Below are 24,963 nucleotides of genomic sequence, written 5' to 3'. Positions count from 1 at the left end.
CTCTGGAGCTGCGCCCAGCAGAGCACAGTCGATTTCTTCCAGGGTTGTGGCCCGAGGCCAGTGTCCCCCTCCCCACAAAGAGCAGGTCAAGCAAACAAAACAATCAAACCACAAAGCAAATGGTACAATTTTAATTCATCCACAAGTCAACTAGAAAGAAGGTAAAAGAGTATTCTGCACCAACACAAGGGAGGGGTGGGGCAGCTGGGAAGGCGGTGGGGGAGGGGAAGAAAAGGAGAAGTAAGAAAAGAGGGAGAGAAGGAAGGGGCAGAGTCAGGGAAGGGAGAGAAAGGGCACAGGGAAGAGAGGCACAATCTTGTGGTCCAAGTCCTGTTTTGGCCTCATCTCTCCCCCTCTCCTTGACGCTTGGCCTGTCGTCAACACAGCGTCTTGTGCCCGGACTCCCAATAGCTTGTTCCTGGACTGTGTCCCAGGTCCCCCCTCAGGGGGGCACACGGCTGTCAGTCCAGACCACACTCACATTAAATAAATTCCAATATACACTGTACAAGGAAGCCAGGCCCGTCCCTCATCTCGCCAGCCGCCCACCCCCAAAGGAAAACCCCTCCCCAGTCCCTCTGCATCAGGGGACCTCCATGAGCGGAAGAAGGAATAGCTTGGTTCCACTGGTCCTGCCGTGTCCATGCATAAAGCCATCGTGGCCACTAGGGGCACCAGTGTGACCCCTCTCCCCCCGAAGTGGGGCCGGCGGGTGTGAGGAGGGAGTGGCCAGTGGCAGCAGGGCTCCCTCTGAGCCCTCTTTGTCACCCCCTGGCATCTGTAGCCCTGAGTCCCCTCTTTCCAGCTGCAGCCTGAGCAGCACAGTCTGGGGGTTGGGGTGGGGAGAGGGGGTCGTGCAAAGTGGCAAGGGGAGGACTCCCCTCAGCCGTCCCCCTGAGAAGACCCATGTGACCGAAGGCAAGGCAGGGGCCGGGGATGGGGGCGGGGGAGGTACACTACAGGCAGGGGCAGAAGACGCAGGCAGGTGGTGCCGACCCTCCATCACTCTGCAGGCGGGTGGGCCAGATTGGCCAGAACCTTGGCCTGGTCTACGGCATCGAGCAGGTTCTTGGCGTCCACGGCCAGGGTGTGGGAGGCTGTGAGCATCTGCCGCTTGCACTCCTCACTCAGGGAGGTCACGGCGTTTTGCTGGGCCAGGCGCATCTTATTGATGAGCTCTGCCAGGTCCTTGTTGAGCAGCTTCTGGGTCCCCTCAATCTGTAAGAAAAGCGCACAGAGAGGCTGGGAGTCTGAGGGGCCGCAAAGGTTAAGCCATGCACGCATCCCCTTTGCTGTTGGCTGAAGCAGTCCAAAGTTTGCTGGGGGGGCAGGTCTGACCCAGGCGTGGGCTGAGTCCAAGGTTGGCATGGATGGACATTACAGATGCCCCAGCCCCCAGCCCACCCGGTGCTGGGTCTGTATGATGCAGCCCTGCAGACCCCCCCTTTGCTGCAGCATCCCCCATGCTGGCCCAAGGTTAGAGTGAATGGTCAGGGGACAAGGGCACTTGGTCATTTGTTAGCTGTCTACCGTCAAACCAAGAGACCGGGGATCGTGATTTGAACTGTAGGGTTTTGTTTTCACCGCCATATCCCCAGAGCCTAGCACACTGCTGAGCACTACTCCACACTCAAGAGATATTTACCAAGTGAAATGAATGACCTGAGCCATCAGAGGGAAGGTAAGGAGCTCTCACATCAGAAGGGACAGCTCCAGCGGGGCTCCTCTATGGGCTGCTGCCGCCACCCAGAGGGAGGCCGGGAAATGACCAAACTCTCCTGTGTTGTCTTGAACAGTCACAGGTAGTGGAGGCTGTGTTGCTGACCAATGCGAGATGGGGAATCAAACTACAGCCTGGCAGGGGGCCCGAGGTTCTCCTGAGCTCCGTGGCTGGTTTCCAGACAGACAACCAACACATGTTGAGAGGCGGTATTGTTCGGCGTTCAACTACGTTCAGAGTTTCCTATGGCTGTGGTCCTAACCCAAGACAAATGGGGTGGCTGAAAACAGCACAGATTCGTTTCTTACACTTCTGGAGGTAGAAGGCTGAAATGTGCCCTACGGGGCCAAAGTCAAGGGGACAGCTGGGCTGTGCCCCTTCTACGGGCTCTAGGGGAGAATCTGTTCCCTGCCTTTTCCAGCTTCTAAAGGCTGTTTCCTGCCTTGGCTTATGGATCTTTCCAGCAATGGCAATATTCCAATCTTTGCTTCTGTCATCCCATCTCCTTCTCTGACTCTTATAGGATGTCTGCATCTGCCAACCCTGTTACAAGGACTTATACTGCACCCACTTGGGTAATGCAGCATAATCTCCCCATGTCAAGACCCTTAAATTTTTTTTTTTTATGATTAATGTGTATTTTCACAGTTTGAGTTTTATTTTTTTTATTTTTTTTTCAACGTTTATTTATTTTTGGGACAGAGACAGAGCATGAACGGGGGAGGGGCAGAGAGAGAGGGAGACACAGAATCGGAAACAGGCTCCAGGGTCTGAGCCATCAGCCCAGAGCCCGACGCGGGGCTCGAACTCACGGACCGCGAGATCGTGACCTGGCTGAAGTCGGATGCTTAACCAACTGCGCCACCCAGGCGCCCCAAGACCCTTAAATTTTTTAAAAAAATGTTTTTATTTATTTATTTTTGAGAGAAAGAGAGCAGGGGAGGGGCAGAGAGAGAGAGAAGGAGACACAGAATCCCAAGCAGGCTCTGTGCTGTCAGCACAGAGCCCAATGCAAGGGCTCGAACACATGAACTGTGAGATCATGACCTGAGCTGAAATCAAGAGTCGGACGCTTAACCAACTGAGCCGCCCAGGCGCCCCTCAGGATCCTTAACTTACACCTACAGAATCCCTCTTGCCAGGTAAGGTAACATAGTCACAGTTCTGACGATTAGGCTGGGGACACCTTTAGGGGAACATTATTCTGGCCACCCCAGGCACAATCTCAGAATAGAACACCAAGCTTTTCATTTTGGTTTTCAGTAATTGTTTCTCACTTACAAAAAAAAAAAAAAAAAAAGGAAATTATTTAAATGATCAACTGAAGAAACCTTAACTATTTTGCTATTTTGATGATACATTCACTTCAGCCTTAGTGTGGTGGGTGATTAGATAAAGGATCACCGGAGGGGAAAAGGGAAAGGGAAGGTCTGTCCATCTGTGCATGCCCTCATGCAAAATTACCGCAACTCTGTAAGACTTAAACTAGGAGACTCCCCCTGGGAGCCTGGTCATGTCCCTGGGTGCAAACACAGCCCCCTAGGGGTCCTGCTCAGATTTGCTGTGTGGAGCCACATGTCCTGTGTGGAAGGCCCTGCAGATGGAAACGAGGCTGCCCACATGGTCCTTCTGAGTCTCCTGCGTGAAGCACAGCAGAGGACACAGTCTGGGATGAGGACACCCACCTCGGTCCGGGAGGATGACGGCAAGGAGGGCAGGAGATCATCCACACTCCCAATAAGCTTCCGCAGGGTCAAGCCCACGTTCTGCGAGAGAGAGAGGGAGGAGGGGGACTATCACTTCTTGCTTTTTTTTTTTTTTTCAACGTTTATTTATTTTTGGGACAGAGAGAGACAGAGCATGAACGGGGGAGGGGCAGAGAGAGAGGGAGACACAGAATCGGAAACAGGCTCCAGGGTCTGAGCCATCAGCCCAGAGCCCGACGCGGGGCTCGAACTCACGGACCGTGAGATCGTGACCTGGCTGAAGTCGGACACTTAACCGACTGCGCCACCCAGGCACCCCTATCACTTCTTGCTTTTTGAGAAAGCTGTATTTCCCTGGGGAAGAGTCCTCCCGGGCTGGTATGTGCCCTCTGTGTCTACGGGGCACTAAATTCCCTCTGACCGCCCTGCGCTAAAGGGAGTCTTCCTGAGAAAGTCGCCTACTGGGCAGATGAGGGAGCTCGACGCCACCGCCCTTCCGCCCAGGGCCAGAATGAGCAGCCTCCGCCTGCCCCGTCCACAGCTCTCACCTTCACCACCACCACATAGCCCTCGGGAGGCAGCTGACAGAGCTCGTTCTTGAGATCCAGCACAGCCCGCACGAGCTCCATGACATTGAGGTACACCAGGTCGTCAGTCCGGTCCAGGTTGGCTGTGGGCTGGATGGACTGGGGGCAGGGGGGGGAAGTAAGCGGCCAGAGGGGAGGGTCATGAGTTTGCAGGACACTGCTCTTCTTTCTTGCGCAGACGCTATTGATGCCAACATGGCCGCCAGCCCAGTTTGAAAAGATTGTTCTCTGACATAACAGTGCCCTGTCCTGGGGATGCATCCCCTCCCTTCTGCTTTTAGGGGTTCTCAGATTAGAGTCTGCTAGGGAGTCTTAAAGCAAAAAAATACTTCTGGCTGGCCTCACACCGGACCAACGAAACCATCACCCGGGTTTGGGGGCCAGGTGGTTCTCAGAGCTCCTTGGATGATTCTAATGGGCAGCCAAGGCTCACACCCACTGTTCTAGAATGAGGAACACCAGCTACAGTAGGAACCGTGTGGGTGCAGGAAGCCAAGGGGGCAGCTTGAGAGAGGAAGGGGGTCCACACGTCCTGCTCCTAGGGCTGGGCCAGTGAGCCTTCCCGCACATCAGGGAGCGAGCACGGGAGGCAAGGAGACTGGGTTTCCCCTTGCTTTTTCATGACTTAGCTGTGTGGCCTTAGACAAGACACTTCTTCGCTCTGGGCCTCAGCTATGTGAGGATACAGGACTGGGTTATTTGTGAAGTCTTCATAGCCTTGCGTCTCGTGGAACCCTGATTCAAACTCATCACCAGCTTTGGCAAAGCCAACACGTACCTGAGCACCCAGCCGCGGTGGCTTCTGGGGGGGGGCCGTGAACTCCGCTGCAAGGAGGAGGGAGAGTGAGTGGTGGGGGGCGGGGAGGGTCTCGGCACCCTGGCCCTTCCCTTCATTCCTGCTGCCAACCAAGCCAACCTCCTCTCTTCTGCTACCCGGAGTCCCAGGGAAACTAAGCCCGAAGGTGTTTCCAGGAAGGTGCCTGGGTAAATGGGCTCTGGTCCCCCTGGTCCTCCCATAGTCAAACACCACTGTCCATTTTATAGAAAGCAAAAGCCAAAGTCGCAGCGGAGGTGGAGTCCTCACACAGACGTCCCAGCGCCTGCTGGACACACACTGGCCCCTGAGGAACAGCATACACGCTGGCCTTGATGGTCACGGGGAAGAAACTTCACTCTGTGAAGTAACAGGTGGCTGTGGAGCCCCTGACCTGGTGCCAGAGCAGCTCCTGGGGTAGACTTGTGAGGATTCCCTAATGGTCTGCTTTGAGTGTTTGGGGTTCAAGGAAGTGAAACGGCAGAAAACCCACACTATTCCAAGTTACTTGACCTTCCTATGCCTCGGTTTCCTGTCCTTTGTAAAATGGGCGTAATGACCTTTTTTTTTTTTTTAATGTTTATTTATTTATGTTTCTTGAGAGTGAGAGAGAGCGTGAGCAGGGGAGGGGCAGAGAGAGAGGGAGAGAATCCCAAGCAGGCCCTGTGCTGCCTGAGCAGAGCCGGATGCGGGGCTGGATCTCACAACGGGTGAGATCACGATCTGAGATGAAATGGAGAGTCGGACGCTTGGGGTGCCTGGGTGGTTCAGCTGGTTAAGCATCTGACTCTTGGTTTCAACTCTGGTCGGGGTCTCACAGTTTATGAGTTTGATCCCTGTGTCGGGCTCTGTGCTGACAGTGCAGAGTCTGCTTGGGATTCTCTCTCCCTGTCCCTGTCCCTCCCCTGCTTTCTCTCTCTCTCTCTCTCACTCAAGATAAATAAATAAATATTAAAAAGTCAGCCACTTAACCGACTGAGCCAGCCTGGCGCCCCACGTAACGATGAATCACGCCTATCTGATAGAGTTGCTGTGGGGTCAGAGCTAACATTTGCAAGCAACTTGGGCCTGCGCTTGGCTAGTGGTGAGTTTCCTGTGACTGTTGTCATTGTCACTGGTTGCTCATCACCATCACCATGATCATCAGCCTCACCCTCCCTAGGATGACAAAGATGAGCCTGGCTCACTGCTGACTCTTCCTGACCCCCCTTCAGCAGCAGCTTCTGGAAAGGCCCTGTGGGCTTAGCTGCCCCTGTCCCCTCTCTTCCATCCCTGGGGCCCTCTCTCTCTTTCATCCTAGGGGCCTAGGGAAGAGAGGCATCTGCTGGTAGAGGTGGGCGGAGCAACTTTACTATCCCTGCAGGCAGCCTCCAACACAGTGAGGGGGAGATAGGAAGAACCACTAACATCTCCAAATAAATGCAGAAGGAGATACACTGAAATGAGGGCTGAGGACCCCGGCAACAGAGGGAGACAAGAAGAGGCCTGGGCAGGGAGACAGTGGGGGCGGTAGATGGAGCTGAGACTAAATACCAAATCCCAGACGGGCCCTCTCTGCACACTCTGAACTGAAACAGGCAGAGTTTCTTAAAATGGCAAGCAGATTCTGCTGCTGTCTGCAGTGGGCAGCAAGCGCGGATGGGGGCTCCACGCAAGATGTCAAGCAGAAGTTCCTGCCAAAAGGAAGGGCGCAGACACTTACTATAGCCGGCCTCCTTCTCTGGGGTCTGGAAGGGAGGAGAGAGAACGTGTCACCAATGAGGTTCGCGGGATACCTCACCCCCGACCTTGACCTGTTCCCCACGCCCTCAACTGTGTTCTTGGAGGTCATAGCTGCAGGGGGACACCGGCGAGCTCTTGTCCCAGGGGCCGGGAGGGCCCTATGGCAGAGGAAGGATGCACTGTGGGTGTCGATCAAGCGGGAGCTCAGGAATGGAGGTTCGTGGAGATCCAAGTAATGGGAGAAGTCAGGCTCCCGAGGTGAGAGGCAAAAAGGGAACGGATGGGCAGGCAGGGGGCCTGGGGCTGGGGGTCCCGCTGTCTCCCATGCCTTCCCAGGCCTTCGCTTTAAGACAGAACCTTCTCCCGGTGACTTACCAGTGGGGACTTATCGTTCATGTACACCATGGGGTCCTGCAGAGGAGGAAACCAAAGCAAACGACTTAGGATTCTGGAACTGAAAACCCCAAGGATGCATGGAGGGCATTCACTCTCATCATCCGGGCAGGCAAGAGGACACAGATGGACACGGTGGTGTGGACATGGCTCCCATTCAAGTGCCTTTATCAAATTGTGCTCAGCAGCGCTGCGGGTGGGGGTGGGAGGGGGATGGGGGGAGGGGGGAAGTTGGGGGGCCGAGGGGGCTGGAGGGCGGGGGGGGGGGAGGGGGCGGGGAGAAGGTGGGGGGCCGAGGGGGTGGGGAGGGGGGGCGAGGGGGCGGGGGGGGGGTCCCTCCCCCCCACGACTCAGTGGCTTCTCACCAAGGATTTCTCCTCCTGCCTCAGCCACTGGTAATCTTCCACCATCTGCTTCTGCTGTTTGTCCAGGATCTGCCTCATCTTGAGCCTCTCGGCCTCCCATAGCTGCTGGGCCTCTTCTCGGCTGCTGGGTCGGATGAAGTCCTCCTCCTGAGAGGTCAGCGGGGAGAGAGGAGAGGACCTGATGAGTCCCGTGCCCAGGCCCAGGAAGGGCAATCCTCAGAAAGGGCCTGTGGGAGTCACGAGCCTTGGCCTCGCCAGCTGCTTTCTCATTGGAAAGTTCTTAAATCCGCAGCTGTATATGCACACAGTTATTGGATCCGTCAGCCCCGAGCACGTGCCCCTGCTGCAGTATAACCTCGAGCCTGAGAGCACAGCACTGAACATGCGTTGTATTTAAACAATGGCTCGATCTGCTAATACAATTTTATTTTCAAATGACCGCCCTAATGTTATTTTCTCAGTTGGCACTTGTCGTGGCTGCTGTCACTTAATAAATTAAAAATGCAAAGCCAGTCTTCTGGAAAGCCTTGGGTGCTTATCGTCACCCGAACACCGTGGCAGTGGGTCTGGAAGCCCTGAGGAGCTGTGGTGTGGCTGCAAAGCTGTCCATACAGGGTACAGGCTGAGGGAAGGGGCAACGGCCCACGCCCGTGTGACTGCGTCTTTTTAGGAAAACATACTCTTTACTACTTTTTAAACATTTATGTATTTACTTACTCATTTACTTATTTATTTATTTTGAGAGAGAAGGAGAGACAGAGTGGGGGAGGGGCAGAGAGAGAGAATCCCAAGCAGGCTCCATGCTATCAGTGCAGAGCCCTACTCGGAGCTTGATCTCATGAACTGTGAGATCATGACCTGAGGCCAAAATCAAGAGTTGGACACTCAGCTGACTGAGCCACCCAGGCGCCCCCAAAATGTACTCTTTTTTTAAGCTAGTAGCTTGGGTTATTTAGCCAAAGGCTAAAAGAAATGTATGAACTAAAAAAAAGTGGAGAACAAAACTTAAAGAAATATGGATCTATAGATATGCCATAAATGCTTCCTTTCCTTGGCTTCATTAATCTAATCTCCGTCTTAACTTGTTTAAAGGGCTTCCGAGCAATAGTTTTACCTGCTATTTCTTTTCAACGTTTTTATTTTTTATTTTTGGGACAGAGAGAGACAGAACATGAACAGGGGAGGGGCAGAGAGAGAGGGAGACACAGAATCGGAAACAGGCTCCAGGCTCTGAGCCATCAGCCCAGAGCCTGACGCGGGGCTCGAACTCACAGACCGCGAGATCGTGACCTGGCTGAAGTCAGACGCTTAACCGACTGCGCCACCCAGGCGCCCCATTTACCTGCTATTTCTTAAACAGAAGGTATTACAAGGGCACCTGGGGGGCTCAGCTGGTTAAGCTACTGACTCCTGGTTTTGGTTTGGGTCATGATCTCAAGGGTTGTGAGTTCTCTCTCTCTCTCTCTCTCTCACTTGAGATTCTGTCTCCCCCTCTCTCTGCCCCTCCTCTGCTCATGCTGTCTCAGTCACTCTCAAAACAAATACGTAAACTTAAAAAAAACCCCATTTTAAACAGGAGGTGTTACATGTTTTCTTAGTACTTCTTTTCCCTTAATCTTCCCCAGGGTTCATTTACATCTTTTGCTTTTTCCTGCTGTACATGATTACCTTGGCCTCCTGGACTCATGAGTGCCATATGTCATTTTTTCGATTGCATAAAGCCCAGGGTGTGCTTTGTCGGGGCAGGACCTTTCTATGGCATTCAGACCAGTGGCCTCCTCAGATCCTTGCTTTTAAAGTGGCCATTTTACATACAAGTCTCTTGCATAAATTGCTAAAAATTATTCTCTATCTACTTTAGCAAGCCGTAATCTCTGCCAAGCCTCTAAAAAAGATTTTCCCAACCAAACCTTCTAAAATGCACTTGAATATAACAACACAGTTTCAAATTAGTTATATTTCCTAGCGCTCACTGAGTTTCAATCACAGCTCTCAATTTCTAACAATACTTCTCCCCCACCCCCACCCCCACTCCGCTGCAAGTTACATTTCTTGCTGAAATATTCTTTGTTCGTTAATCCATTCAACAACTACTTATTAAGCAACTACTATGTGGCAGGCATAGGGCTGGGTGCTGGGAGGGCAGTGATAGTAGAATATGCAATGTCCCTGTTCTCATAGGGAGAACTAAGGAATAGTTAGCCAGGACTTTCTCAACCTCAGTACCATTAACATTTGGGACCAGATAATTTTTTTTTCTTGTAGGGGGGCGTAGAGAGGCAGACAGAGAGACAGAGGTGAGAGAGAGAGAGACAGAGAGAGACAGAGAGACAGAGAGAGAGAGAGAGAAAGAGAGAGGTGGGGGGGGAGGGACAGGGGCAGAGGGAGAGAGAGAGAGAATCTTAAGAAGGCTTCACAATCAGCACGGAGCCTGATGTGAAGCTCGATCCCATGACCTTTGGGATCATGACCTGAGCCCAAATCAAGAGTCGGATGCTCAACTGACTGAGCCATCTAGGCGCCCCAAGATAATTCTTTATTGAGGAAGATTTCCTGTAAATTGTAGGTTGCTTACCAGCAATTCCACCCACTAGATACCTATGGCATCTCCCCAGTTGTAACAAAAATGCCTCCAGACATCTCCAAATGTCCCCTCTGAGGTAAGATCACCTCAGCTGGAGGCTATTGAGTTAGACTTTATTTTAAGACAAGTTTCAGGACATAAGAGTATTTTATAATCATAGAATTGATAAAATAAGTAAGATTGATTTCAGAGGCTGATGCTCCAGAATGAGGGTATTTGAAGGTTGTAAATACCCATGGTTAAATGTCAACACCTGCAAACACAATGGTATGGCTGCCCCAGGCTATTGGCAAATAGTAACACAGGAGCTAAGTATAAAATATTGTGACTATCAAGCTAGGAATCTCAAGGTAAGACGAGGCTAGACTGAGAGAGAGTAGATGTTGGTAGAAGAAGTTAGTAGTCAAGAAAGCACTGTGTAGTTTTGTAAGCATTAAAAAAAAATTCCCAATACTCAGATACCTAGGGTGCCCCAAGTCTGATCACCATCTCATCAGGTATTTTAACATGTATTGGAAATTTTTTTCCTATGACTTAAAATTGCATAATAAAACTCAAGGTGAACATTAGATTTTTAACAATTAATCACTTTAGGGCTTACTTGCCTACACAGTACCTCAGATATTCCTATCAGGTAATGGATACTTACATTGCTGGTCACTTTAAAAAGGAATCGGGTTCTGGTGGTACCTTAAAGTGACTCTTGCAAAGCTGTGAGTCCTTCCCTATTTTGGCTACCTGCCTCCCATCTTGCCAGTCTTATTTCCATATCCAAATGCATACTCCTATGTTCTAGCCAAACAGCTCCTGCACTTGCCCTGTGGCTTCACATCACTCAGTCTTGGCTCCTACTGATTGATGACTCTTTCATCCCCCATATCCCAGTTTCTTCCTGTCCAAATCTTCCCCATCCTTCGAGGCCCAGCTGAAAAAAAGAAGCTGGAAGCTGTTCTTCTCTTTGACCTCCCACTGCACCTTTGCGTTACTTCTGTGCGCCACTCCCAGCTTTATGGCTTGCATCACAGGTAAGTGTGCATGCACCCGCCCTATTCCTTCTGGCCGCCTGGAAGCTCACTGAGGGCTGAAGTCTCTCGTTCTCCCTTCAGCACCTAGGACAGTGCCTGGCTAACCGGTCCTGCACAAAGTAGTAGTTTATTGAATTTTATTATTAATTTAAATCAAATTGTGGTTTAATCCTTCAAGAGAAGGATTGCTGCCATCCTGACCCTGGTGTGGAATTCTAGATTCCCAGATGAGTAAGGCAATAGAGTCAGTCAGGACAAAAAATAGTTTTTGTGGGAAAACCGTCTCTGATTTTTGTTAAATGCTTTCCAATGCTTGACGGGAAGCCTGTTACACCTTTCCAGCATTTTACCTGAAAGAGGTTTTCTCAGTCTTTTAGATGTATACCATAAAATGGATTTTGTATTTTTTACTTTTTTTGTTGTTGTTTACTGAAAGAAATGTTCATTATATTCTTTTAGGCAGACATTCCTTATGGCAAATACTTCCAAATCCCTGACACAAAGGCCTTTTTTTTTTTTTCCTGCTGCACGATCTGTCTTTATGGAACTGAACAAAGTTCTTATGGTGAAGCAGGGATTAGATAAAGGCAGTGCCACCCTGGAAATGTGCAAAGTAGTTTTTTCTAAAAGGACACACTTTAGAGCAAAATTCGCTGAAACTCAACTACAAATAGAATCAAGGACAGGAAGGTGGAGGAACTGAACATTCTAAATTATAGTGCATGCTTAAAACTTCAGTTTTATTATTGTTAAGTATATGTTAAGATATAAATTGGTTAAATTAACATAAAAGGGGAAAGTGAGCGAGGTCAGGGGAAATTTTAGTCCACGATAGATCTTGCTGCCTAGAATTCTAAGTTATCTTATGCATTTAAAAATTTTCCTAATTTGAGAATAATAGTACAGAACATGTCAACATACTTTCCTCTATTTTTCAAATCTATTGGAATAAACGTGTAGTTTTCCCAAAAAACTTTCAGAGTCAAGTATACTGAGCCTGAAGTATCACTCTTGCATACAGAGATAGAACTAAAATAATGCATTTGGTTTGTTTTGTCACATATCAAGACCCAGTTTAGTAAAGTATATCAAATATTCATGCCAGCTGACCATGGCTCCATTGAAGGAGAAGATGGGTGCTGAAAAGGGGCAGGTGGGCGTCACTCTTATATGCAAAGCTGCCTTTTCTTTTTTTTTTTTTTTTTTGCGAGACTTGACAATCAGAAGCCAGTCCACAAGACCTCACTGGCAGTTATAACAAAAACATGACTGGGAAGGGTGGCTTAGCCCCACACCAACCCCCAAGCTCCTTCCCACACAACAGCAACTTTTACAAAAGCAGCAGAAGTAGAGCCACAAGGAAGCCTTTCCATTGACTGAGGAGAGATTTAGCAACCTAAGCAATCACGCAGGAAGGGCAGAACTGGGTAGAGCCTCCTGGATCTCCGGCACCATCAGGTTTGGTTGCCATCTGCCCACAAACCTCCACACCACCCCAGGGCTCAGGAAAGGGGAGATTTGACACCGATTGCCACAGCACCAGAGTATGGACAGGGGCAGGTCCAGGCCAGCTGGGTGTCCTTGAGAGCAGAGCCGGGTTTGGCCCCCAGCTTCCAGTGTGTTTGCAAAAGAGAGGGCATCACAGAGCCCCTTGGTGGGCTGGCTGGTGCATTAAAGCATGGAGGGCACCTCCTGACCCTGAGGATGTAGGGTTTCTGGTGGCCCAGACGCCTCCCTCTAGCAGCCTCCTCAGTTCGGGTTAGGACCCAGCATGCAGAGCCCTCTTACCCGCATGCTGTGGCGCTTGAAGACATTGTGCCGATGGAGAGGTGGGGTGTGCAGCGAGTTTACAGGAGATGGATACTCCATAGGGCTGGTGAGCGTAGGTGAGCTGGCACACAGACCCTCAGGGACCTATTCAGGAGAAGCAAAGAAGCACCAGGCACAGGGACAAGGCAAGAAGGTAGACGATTAGCTGCTACAAACATGAGCACAGAGAAACATTAATGGACACCATTGGAGAAACAGGACTTGCTCTTCAGGAGCTAATAAACAATGTGGTGTAGGCATTTTGTTGGTCTTGTGATAGGGCAACACACGTGGCTCTTGCCTAGCGTCTGCACCACTGCTGTGGGCTCTTTTTCATCTAGCATCCAACCACCATGATGCTCTGCATATCATGGGGTCCACCTATGTTACTGACCTACTGAGTCCATGTCTCTGCCTTTAGGACTCTTCAGAAAAGAGCTCTGTTTCATAGTCATGTTGCAAACTGAGAGATATGATTAGCCCACAGAAATGTGTGTGTGTGTGTGTGTGTGTGTGTGTGTGTGTGTGTGTTTAATCATTATTTTAAACATCACACAAAAAGGTATGATGCTTTTTAGGAATAATGCTTCTGTCTTCTGCATCAAGATTTTTTTTCTTTACAGGACAAAAATGTATCTGTTAGTTCTTGGTTAGCTTTGTTTTGGTACTGGAGCATTTCCTTGAGAAATATAGGACCATGGGACAGCACATTTCTGTAAGGAGTACCAGGTAAATAGATATTGTTTCTATTGGTTGAGATGCTCCATTGTTGAGCAGTGACTCTGAGCTGAGGGATGTAAGAGAAGAAAAGAGATGGGCTCCCTATGACTGAGATGCAGGACTGAGACACAAGACAGACATTCTCAGACAGGGACCAACAGCTTGGGAAGATCCCATGTTTGGTGATGATGGAGGTGTGAGGAAAGCTCAGATGGAGACTGGTTCTGCCCACCTGGGTTCTGCTCAAGGCCTCTGAGGGGAGCCCCAGGGAACAACTCCATTCACTGGGGAATACCAACTGTCCCCAACTGCCTGAAATTCCTTCTCAGAAAGCTTTCTTCAGGGTAGGGGGCCAAAGAGGCCTTCAGCAGAGAGAGGTAGCTGTAGGCAGGCACACAGAGCAACCAACACTATGGACAGAGGTAAGTCTTAGCTGAGGACAGCCTGGTAGAATTGCATTTTGATATCTGGCACTCTGAGTTCAAATTCTCTTGTGGGTACCAAAGAAGAGTCAGTGCAGGCCATCTCCTAATAACCCAAGCAGGTAACGGCTACTCCTCAAAGGCACAAGAATGGAATTTCAGGATGGCTTGAGATAAGAAATGGCCCCAAACTTTCCCGGCCCTCTGGTTACATGTTTACCTGGAACTGCAGCTTGGGAGCCAGAAGGTTGGTTTGTGGAGGGGGTCTATACTTGGGCCGGCTGGGCTGGAGAGAAATCACAAAGATGAGTCAGTCCATGGCTCTCTCCGAGTGACCATGCTCATCAAAGGGAATACTAGATTGGACACAGGTCAGGCTTATTCAGAATGAAGGAGACATGAGGGGCAAAATTATCATTAAAACCATTTGCATTCACTTATTGAGCACACACTATATGCTGAGTGATAAGAAGGTACAAAGAAACCAGTCTTCCTGTCCTCCTGGGGGTCATCACTAATTGAAGGGTTTACCAATCTCTGTTGTGTAGCTTCTTTAGATATGGGAATACCTGTCAAATCAGCTATCAAAAGCCACATACTTTCAGAGGTAACAAGTCAGCGAGGCCTCAGGCACTTGCAGGGGCTTCATGGAGGAAATGAAAACTGAGCTGGGCCCTGACTGAGGGAAGGGGCAGGGCATGCCAGGCAAGGGGGACAGTGAGAAAAGGTCCTGGACCAGATAGGACTTTGTTATGGACTGAATGTTTGTGTCCCCCACCCCCAGATTCATATGTTGAAGCCCCAACTCTTAGTGTGATGGCATTTGGAGGTAGGACCTTTGCAACATAATTAGGGTTAGATGAGGTCATAAGAGTTGGGGCTCTTGCTCCCTCTGCTGTGTGAAGGCACAGTGAGAAGGTGGCCATCTGTAAGTCAAGAAGAGAGTGCTCACCACACAATGAATCTGCCATCACCTTGATCTTGGACTTCCCAGCCTCCATACTCAGTCTACTGTATTTTGTTATGGAAGCTTGAGCTGACTAATATAGGCATGGTCCCTCAAAACCCACCCACCTAATGGCATGGCAAGCAGGGCACTGGATTCTGAGCCTAGAGATACCATGTAGGGCATGTACATGGAAACTGAACATAAGGGATTAAGGGACACTCCCCATTCATGTGCCCTCAGGGACATCTAATTTGTCCCTGAAAAACACCAGAAAGAAAAGTGCTCTTTTCTTTGCACCAGAAAGGAACAGGGTGGTTCCCTGCCCTAGCTTCTCTCTGAGAGGTCTGCTGTCTTGGGTCTCAGATCAAACCAGCCAGGGGACCCATGTGATGGGTGCTGAGTTCAGTGCTGATGGACAGTTGGGTTGAGGGCCAAGAGGACTATTGGAGTACATCCTGCTTATGCTGGAGGAAAAGGGAGGAGGGTATATAGGCCAAGACGGGCTAGATGGGGACCCAGTTCTGCTTGATTCACAGGATCCATGAGACCAGGGCTTTGTTTACCTTGGGTGGGGGTTCCTGGTAGGCTGTGGGCTCCAAGATTTTGGGAGGTCGGTAACGAGCATTCCTTTCCTGCTCTATAGCGATGTCCTTCTCCATCTGATAAATGTCACTGCCAAGGAGTCAGGTCAGATAAAGAAAGAGGAATAAAGTTAAAGATGCTCCTGGGACCTCTTCTCTGCATTCCTTCCTCAGAAGCCCAGAGAGGCCCAAAGAAGGACCACTGGATCCCATTTCTGTTTCCTCTGCAGAGTGGCCAGGGAAGACCCCTCTGAGAAGGCTGGATCCTGAGGCTGCTCCCCCAACAGTGAAGTTGGGAAAATCACGTGAATGGATCTATGGTGGGGAAAAAGTCCTTGGAGAGCCAGTCCAACAGGGTAGTGCAAGCATGTCTCTCACCCACCTCCCCCTGCATCTTGCCTTCCTGTGCTTACTATTGGCACCAACCCCCTATGTAGATTTCTGATATCCCAGCCAACTTCATAACCAAGGCCTGTGTTCTACATCTCCTATATCTCCTATTTTTCATTAAATCACCCATCAACACATTCCTGGTATATATTAATGAGAAATGGCTATGGATTCATTCCTGGGTTAGCTATGAGCATGCTTCTTGCCTTTCTTACCCAATCCGGTGGTTCCCAACTTGAGAGTCACAGACCCTAGAGGACTCTGGAGTGATTACAGGGAGTCCATGAATCCACATGTTCATATGTGTACCAAGTATTATGTGCTACTGAATATACACTATTTGGTTTTGTATTTTCAAGTGTATAATGAATTTTTAATATAATATATAACATACTGCTTGTATGTTATATATTATATTAAAAATTCATTATATAGCTTAATACATTTTGCCAATCAATAAATTCTGAAAATATAACTATTGTTACAGGAAGGAATTTTCTTTTTTTTTTTTTTAACGTTTATTTATTTATTTTTTGGGACAGAGAGAGACAGAGCATGAACGGGGGAGGGGCAGAGAGAGAGGGAGACACAGAATCGGAAACAGGCTCCAGGCTCTGAGCCATCAGCCCAGAGCCCGACGCGGGGCTCGAACTCACGGACCGCGAGATCGTGACCTGGCTGAAGTCGGACGCTTAACCAACTGCGCCACCCAGGCGCCCCAAGGAATTTTCAAAGTTTGACATTAAATGGGCTCTTCTTTCCGCCCCCCCCCCCATTAGGAAACACTCATCAAATCCTTTCTTAACTCTAATGGAGGACTGCCAGACTATAGCTTGAGCAGGGGTGGCGGGGGGGGGGGGGATATCCTGGGGTCCTTGGGGTCTTCAGATATCCTTCCAATTATACCAGCAAGCCTGCTTCTAACTCCATCCATGGAGGAGGCTGGCCTTGTTCCTCTAATAGGGCATGCCTCTCAGCCCATGGAGAAGCACCTGTCGTAGCTCCCCGTGGTTCTCAAGCCCCCAGGGTGAATTAAGACACCCCCTCCCCACCCTCATCACCCCAGAGCTTTGGCCCTTTCAAATTACATCTTTCAAATACTTTTCCTGGAACACTTTGGCTTCTCTAATTTGACCAAAGAGATCAATCTAAAATTAATCAGGAGTGTCAACGAAGGGAAAGACAGGTACAGAGAGGTCTTTTAAGCTGAAGGCCTTGCAGACTGTGTTGGAATGCCCTACAGACAAATTCAATGTCATTCCCACTGCCTTAGCTTGAGCAGTTCCAGCATACCCCTTGGGGTAACTCCCCAAAAAGTAGTTGCCAGGAACTATTTTCTTTCTCTAAAAAATGCCAATGTGTTGACTGCAGTGTTTAAAGCCATGGTGTTTTGAATGTTAATGAAACACTAGATTCCCTAATGCAGGGGCCAGGAAGCTATTGCCTACAGGCCAAATCCAGCCCCCTCACCTATTTTTGAACGGCCCCAAACTAAGAATGGTTTTTACATTTTTAAACGATTGAAAAAAATAAAAAGAAAAAATTTCATGACGTGAAAATTATATAAAAATTCAAATTTCAGTTCCCCCAAATAGTCTTACTGAAATCCAGCTACACTCGTTTATTTATGTATTGTCTATGGCTGCTTTTGAGCTATAATGGCAGAGTTGAGTAGTTGTAACAGAGACCATATGGCTTGCAAAGCCCACAATATTTACTATCTGGCTGTTTACAGAAAAAGTTTGCTGATCCCTGCCCTAAAGAATGCCAAAAAAAAAGTCAGACCACCCAGGGAGGAATTGTCGGCAGGAAGGCCACCAAGAAAACAGGGAGACCCTCTAAAATGTATTCTGACAGCACCCTTCACCAGGGACCTCCCAGTACCCAGAGAATAATGGCTCTTGGGTGAGAGATCAGACCTCCAGGCTGCCAATGCTCCATTTAGAAGGGAGAGGCGACCCATGGGTCACTGTCTTAACAGTCAAAAATCAATCACTGCCTTCTCTACTATCTGGGAGGAACAATCAAATGCAGAGGAGAGGCACAGGGTGCTGCTGGGGGTGCGGGTCGCATGCCCGAGCTGGGCCTCCTGTAGGGCACACCCCATGTCTTTGTAAAGAGCACAGGTATGTCAGTGAAAGTCTGGTTCAGACTTTGGGTTCTAACCTAAAAAATATTTTTGGAGCACTTACTAGGAGCTTGAGGTTGAGACATATCGAGATGGTGAGGCTTACCCAGGCTCACTGTGTCTGATGGTGAACTCAGTTTCCCTCCCCTGGCCTCTGGCAAGCTGCTGAGTCTCTGTAACATGTACTGCACCATGCTTCTGCTGGGAGCACCAGTCATTTCCACTTGGATGGGTGACTCCATGTTGGTCAGAGGGGAGGTCCTGGTGGCAAGTCCCAGCCCCACCCGCCACTGCCACTGAACCTGAATTCTCTCATCCGTAAGGTGGCCAACTGCATGTTGTTTAAGGAAATACATTGTAAGAAGGGCTCTAGAGGAGACTGGCTCTCTGGGGGCCCTGTGTCTGCAGCCCCCCACCCCTGCTCCATGGTCACCTGAGGTTGCACACGAGCTCAGTGAAGCGGGGCCGCTCACTGGGGTCGTAGTCCCAGCAGCGAGTCATGAGGGTGTAGAGAACAGGTGGGCAGAGGTCGGGCTTCGGTAGCCGGTCCCCCTTCTCGAGCACCCCGATGACGTCCTTGTTCTCCAGCCAGAAGAAGGGCTGCTTGCCAAAGCTCAGGATCTCCCACATGCATACAGCTGAGGGCAGGAGGAGAGGGCTCAGGACCTGCTCTGGGGAGGACTCATGCGTGGAGAGGCCAGTGCACCCTCCTCAGGGAAAACTGTGGCAATCAGACCTCCCGTGTTCCCTAGCTTCCCCCTCTAGCACCCCTGGGGGTTCACCGTGGTGGTCCATGGAGGGACCAATCACCAGCATCTGCAAGTGAACTAGGGCTCGCCTCCCTACACCCCGTTCCCATGAAGCTATTAGGTTTTGTGGGGCCAGAAGGAGGGGGCAGTCAAAGGCATGTCATTGGGACTCCACCAGTCCTTCTCATAGGAGGGAGTGAAGCCTCTATGCGAAAGCTGGTGTTTGAAGCCTAGCACCAACACTTGCTGCCTACGCGATCATGGGCAAGCCCCTGGCCTGCTGAGCCTCAGTTTCCTTATCTGGAAAATGGGAATAATAATAATAATGAGATTTATTGGGCTGGCTGTGGAGAACTGAGAGGGAAAATCTATGTGGCTGTGTGCTCTGTAAGGGTCTGTCCATCTATCACCTGGTCTTGTTCTTACCTCTCCCTTTTCCTCCTTCTGAGAACAAACCTCAGAGTTTGGCTTTGAGGATGCCCTCCAGAGCGTCCCCACATCAGTCCCCGGGGCTGGTTGGTGGAGTGCATGCTCCCCTTGAGCCTTTTCCGGGAAGATGAACCAATACTGCCCAGGCAGGCCCTTAGCCCATGTTGCCTCCAACCCACCACTAGTGGTGGGACATCTGAGGCTTCTCAGGGGCCACAGCAACAGAGAACCCTTGCAACCCAGGGGTGAGGGTCCCGACCCCTGCCCCCGGCACCCCCTCATAGCCTGGTCATGGAGGGGAGAATCAGAACCCTTTCCCACACTCTGCTGAAACTCCACTCACCAAACATCCAGACGTCACTGGCTGTCGTAAAGCGGCGGAAATTGATGGACTCAGGGGACATCCACTTGATCGGGAGACGAGTCACAGAGGCTTTGGGTGGGCAAAGAGGTTTAACAGGGATTATTTAGGGAAGAAAGAGCCAGAATTATCCAGAAATACAGCCTATTCTCCAGAGACCCTTGGCCTGCCTGGGTTTGACCAACTGTAGTCTCTTTCTTTCTTTCTTTCTTTCTTTCTTTCTTTCTTTCTTTTTTTTTCTTTTTTCTTTTTCTTCTCTTCCCTTTCCTTTCCTTTTTTTCCCTTTCCTTTCCTTTTTTACCCTTTTCTTTCTTTCTTTCTTTCTTTCTTTCTTTCTTTCTTTCCTGTCTTTTTCTTTTCTTTTCTTTTCTTTTCTTTTCTTTTCTTTTCTTTTCTTTCTTTTCTTTTTTCTTTTCTCTTCTTTTATTTTGGCTGCAGAGACCTCTCCAGGGACAAAGCACAGGCCAAACTCCCCTCACCTTTGTAATATTCCTCATCCTCAATGTACCGGGAAAGGCCAAAGTCCCCCAGCTTCACACACTCAGGGGAGGCCACCAGGATGTTTCGCACGGCGATGTCCCTGGGAGAGAAGTGTGAAGGTTCAGAATGTTTCAGAGAGACAGAGACAGACAGATGGACAGACAGAGAGATAAAGGGGAAGAGTGCTGGCCACAGTCCCAGCCTCTGGACCAGAACAGGGCCACTTCTATGGGTCAGCCCTTCCCTGACCCACTGAGTTGACTTGCTGAAGACCTGCTCAGGCGGGAGGCTAGACTGGCCCTCAGGTCCCGCCACACACAAAGCCCTCCACCATCTCCCTGTTGAGCTTTCTCTCCCATCACCCCTTCTCACGTGGCTCCAGTGTGAAGCTTATTTCAGGTCCCAGGACTTGCTCCACATGCTTGCCCTGTTGGCTATATCCTGCCCCCTGCCAGGGAGGGAGTCGCCCTGCTGGTTCTTCAAGCAACTTTCCTGATCACAATTATTCTCCCATTTCTGCAACTCCATAGGACTGTTGGCTTTTGTCATGGCAGAAAGCAACAGCTTGCAAATACCCTTCACGGAGCACGAGGACAGCCAAGACCACCCAAATGCTTTACACATTTACACAACACTCTGTGTTGTGACATGAAGACCTGCAGGCCTCCCTGGCACAGAGGGGGAGACGGGGCACAGAGAGTGGAAGGAGCTGGCCCAGTAGGTTCCCTGTGCGAAAAGGGGTCAGCCCAGGCAGCCTAACCCCAGAGCTGAGCTCTCACTCCTCCCCAGGGAGAACTCACTGACTCAGTTTACCTCATGTTCCTGGCATCATTTCTAACCCCAAACCGGCTTGTCTGCTTGCTCCTCACAGGCAGGCTCTGTTCCCTACCATTTGTCTTTATTACTGTAAAGCTGATTCCAAAGCATGATGACTTCACCCAAACAAAGAAAGGACACAAATCATTACCCCACCACCTGCACCCCATGACTATTTACATCTTGAATTTTCCCCTCATGCTATGAGGTAAGCTCCACAAGGAAAGGGATTTTTGTCGGTTTTAATTACGACTTCATCCCAGAGCCGAGGACGGTGCCTGCAAGCACAGGGTAGAAGTTCCATATGTGTTGAATGAGTGAATGGAATGAATGAACGAACGTTTATATCCCCACACATTGCTTTGCACAGTAACACCCACAGGGCCACGTATCCCACGTTCATGGTGTGGGATTGAAGAATTCACCTGCTCACCCCAATGCTTTGAGAGCACCCCCCTTTGTCTCCTCCAGAGGATCATATCCCTCCTGGCTGGGACCTTCTTTTCAGGGAATAGGAACAAAGCTGGGTGGAGAAGGGGCCACTCCACAGCCAGAGGGAGACTAGGACTTGGCAGCTCAGGGGTTCTGGGGACCAGTGCGGGGCCAGCTGCTTGGGCTGGGGAGGGCCCAGACCTCAGGATCTTCCAGACACTGCCCAAGTCCTGTCCCCTGCCCGGACCATGTGTCACCAAGCAGGTGAGCCTGAGGAAAGCAAGCTCCATGCAAGTGGGGAAGCGATTTCTTAAAACCCACAGGCAGGGGCGCCTGGGTAGCGCAGTCGGTTAAGCGTCCGACTTCAGCCAGGTCACGATCTCACGGTCCGTGAGTTCAAGCCCTGCGTCAGGCTCTGGGCTGATGGCTCAGAGCCTGGAGCCTGTTTCTGATTCTGTGTCTCCCTCTCTCTCTGCCCCTCCCCTGTTCATGCTCTGTCTCTCTCTGTCCCAAAAATAAATAAAAATAAATGTTGAAAAAAAATTTTTTTTAAAAAAACCCACAGGGAAGCAGGCTAGATGCCCTGAGTTACAATCAGATGCCCAGCACTTTAGACTACTCTTAATAGCAACGCTGTGAGACACATATCGCCATTTCACTTTGCAGATGAGGCAATGGGTTCCTAGAAGATGCTCAAGTTGTCACATTGAGCAGGACCAAAGCTGGGCTTTCAATCTCTGTCTCTGTGACTCCGAAGTCCTGCATTACCCCAGCCTCCCTGGGTCATACAAAAGAGACCAGCTTCCTCCCCAAGCCCACCTGTGGACACAGTTGATGCTCTCCAGATAGGCCATGGCCTTGCAAATCTGCAGGGAGTATAAGACGAGAGTGAGCACCTTCAGGGAGTTCTTGTTTCGCTCTAGGTAGTGGCCCAGCTGTAGGAAGAGGGAAAGTGCTGTCAAGACCTCGGCAGGTAGCCTCCAAGCTCTTCCCAGGCAAACCTAGGTTGCTAAGATGTTCCAGAAACTTCCTCTACAAATGATCTCTGGGTTGTTTCAGCTGAATACAGAGGGCAGAAGCTGGGAGCTTAGGGCCCATGTTCTAAATGCATCCCACCCACAGGCCCTGCTCAACAGTGGCCCAGCTGTCACCACAGGGTTCCACTTCCCCCACCTGCAGCTCACCTCACCATAGGGATACAATTCCATGATGATCCAGGTGGGTTCCTCTTCAATGATGCCAATCAGCTTCACGATATGAGGGTGGTCAAGATTCTTCATGATCACTGAAATTGGGGGCGAGAGGGAGGGGCCAGAGGGGTGCTAAGGTCCAATATGAGAAACACACTGTGCTGTCCCAACTGGGAGAAACAGGGAGTGAGACCCCCTCCTCCCAATGGAGGTCCCTGCACTGTCCGTACCCTCCCCATCCCAGCTTCCAGGCCCCTCTCCCATCCTGCAGGTCTGTGTGGTCCCAGGGGTCTTTTCTCATGCACAGGGCTGTGTCACTCTCCAGGGCACACCTACCTGCCTCACTCAAGAACTTCTCCTTGTTGTCCAGAGTGCAGTCTTTCTTGCAGGTTTTTACAGCTACGTTGATTTTCTCCCCTTTCTGCAATGAAATTCTGTTCAGAGTTGCCCCTGCCCCCCCTTCTGGGCCAGCCCAGTGCTCAGAAGAAAGTGTCCCCTTCCTGGCATTGCCATGGTCGTCCCGCAAGCTTGATTGACAGCCGAGGGAAGACAGACAGCACCTGGGCCTCTGGGGCTCTGCAAGGCACAGTCCTCCCCTTCCTCCTTCTTCCCCCCCACCCCCACTCTTCTCTCCACTCCTCTCTCCACTCCTGACTTCCTCGCTTCTTGACCAGGGTATGTCAGGACCAGAGAGAACCTTTGAGACCCGAGCCTCTGGCTGTCTAGATGAGGACACTGAGGCTAAGGGCCTGTGCTCTGCCCCATGTCAGTAGTGGTCGCGTGTAGATCACATGCAAAGCCTCTTTCTCTCTCTTTGTTGTTGGCTTTTACATTTCTGCTTCCTCTTTTCCTTGGCCCCACTCTCTTCAGGGCCCCAACCCACTGGCAGCCTCAAGACTAGCTCCTCCCTCAGCTCCTGCTCTTCCTCTTCTCTGAGCTGAGTTTTCTCACGCCTCCCCATGTTCTTGCTTGCCAAGGTTCGGCCAACCCTTCACCAGGTCCTGCCTCCATTTTGCTCCCTGGGATTGCTATCCTTCTGGGAAATGACTCTGCTTCCAGCACTCCTTGGGGATTTCAGAAATACTGCAAATGCCAAGTGAATGCAGAGCCACACATCATTGTGGCCGCTCCAACCTCACAATACGTGACCTCCCCTTTGTCCTATGGAAAAGTGGGAAGGGAATGTCAGTGAAGAGTCTGGAACTTACATGATTTGTGTAGACACCTTCGTAGACCTCCCCAAAAAAGCCTTCACCAAGAATCCGATTCAGGACTACGTCATCCCGTGTGACGCCATACTGTGGGCCTGGGCAGATGGAAAGAACAGATGGTCTCAGGGCACAGAAACCACTGGTGCCCCTGGGAATCTGAATATTTGCAGGCCCCAAGGCCAGGCTCTGCTCCATTTCCACCCAGGCATTGCCAGACCCCTCAACAACATCTCAGCTAAGATCCAGGGGTTGGCCTGGGTGAGGAGTTTTAGAAGGCTCCATCATCTCTGACCTGGGGAAAAGCCATCATCACCCTGTTCTCTCTGCAGGCCAGGTCCCATGTCCACACTCTTAGGATCCCCACACACATCACAGGCACACAAAAGGTCAATAGTGTGGGAATAAAATGATAATCTCAGCTTTCAAATCCAAGGTGTTTCTTTCACTCAGGTTTGTCTCTGTCTGAAGCACACATGGGAGAAGATGCAGGAAGGAAAGAAAGTCCCCTGTGGTGTCCCCACAATGTCACTTCATAGGACCCTGGCTGTGGCCATTGTGGTAGGGTCAGAGATCTACCTCCGGGCCTTCGCAGGGTCTCATCGGGAATCTCTGCATAGATGTCTGATTCTGGAATGACAGAAAGAGAACATCCTACGGGTAAGATACCCTCAGCAGGCACCGCCAGGAATCAGGCACGTGGCTCCCACATGCAGGCCAGCAAAACCAAGGCTGACATCCCTGGGAGGGGAGGGGAGCCGGGCAAGAACTGGGGCTTCTGTCCCAGGTTTCGGCATGGCCACAGAACCTAGGGCACCTTGACTTGAATCCCTGCTCACTGCTGCCAGATTGCATCATTTAAAGCAAGTTAGTTAGTCTCCCTTAATCTGTTTTTCTTTCTGTGAAATGAATGTTTCTGGGGAATGCCATAAAGATCAATAAAATAATACCTATTATATATTTAACAAGGTTAGGGACTGGATATTTGTACCCCCCCCACCCACCCATTCCTATGTTGAAGTCCTGACCGCCAGTGTGAAGGTATTTGGAGGCGGGGCTTTTGGGGGTGACTAGGTTGAGATGAGGTCAGGAGTATGGCACCCCCATGGTGAGATTACTTCTCCGATAAGAAGAAGAGAGACTAGAACTCTCCATTTATCCACCATATGGGGACACGGAGAAGGTGGCCGTCTGCATGCCGGGAAGACAGTTCTCACCAGGACCTAGCCCTGCTACCACCTTAGATCTTAGACTTCTGGTCTCCAGAACTGTGAGAAACACATGTCTGCTGGGAAGGCCCCCAGGCTGTGGCGTTTAGTATGACAGCCCAAGCCAAGACAAACACGGTGCCACGTACTAACTGTTGAATACATGTTAGCTATT

At 50.4% G+C, this 24,963-nt stretch overlaps 1 protein-coding gene across 7 annotated transcripts in view; it reads right to left on the bottom strand.

The window, feature by feature from the left end:
* Nucleotides 1-115: 115 nt before the first annotated feature.
* PTK2B (protein tyrosine kinase 2 beta) overlaps nt 116-24,963 on the bottom strand; it is a 132,995-nt gene continuing 108,147 nt past the window's right edge. For 4 of the 7 annotated variants that reach the window (XM_047855487.1, XM_047855488.1, XM_047855492.1 and 1 more), the window contains 18 exons: nt 24,160-24,210; nt 23,581-23,678; nt 22,709-22,793; nt 22,367-22,467; nt 22,002-22,117; nt 19,934-20,034; nt 19,437-19,526; nt 18,349-18,553; nt 15,380-15,488; nt 14,088-14,153; nt 12,705-12,830; nt 7,308-7,454; nt 6,925-6,960; nt 6,530-6,554; nt 4,792-4,838; nt 3,975-4,112; nt 3,406-3,486; nt 116-1,218 (listed from right to left, as the gene is read on the bottom strand). In XM_047855487.1, coding sequence (XP_047711443.1) covers nt 1,003-1,218; nt 3,406-3,486; nt 3,975-4,112; nt 4,792-4,838; nt 6,530-6,554; nt 6,925-6,960; nt 7,308-7,454; nt 12,705-12,830; nt 14,088-14,153; nt 15,380-15,488; nt 18,349-18,553; nt 19,437-19,526; nt 19,934-20,034; nt 22,002-22,117; nt 22,367-22,467; nt 22,709-22,793; nt 23,581-23,678; nt 24,160-24,210 — 1,838 coding nt within the window. In that variant the 3' untranslated portion in view covers nt 116-1,002. The other 3 variants (XM_047855489.1, XM_047855491.1, XM_047855493.1) reach the window with 2 other exon arrangements.

This window comes from Prionailurus viverrinus, chromosome B1, assembly GCF_022837055.1.
Source record: "Prionailurus viverrinus isolate Anna chromosome B1, UM_Priviv_1.0, whole genome shotgun sequence".
Taxonomy (NCBI): domain Eukaryota; kingdom Metazoa; phylum Chordata; class Mammalia; order Carnivora; family Felidae; genus Prionailurus; species Prionailurus viverrinus.
This window is presented reverse-complemented; position numbering and strand designations above follow the sequence as displayed.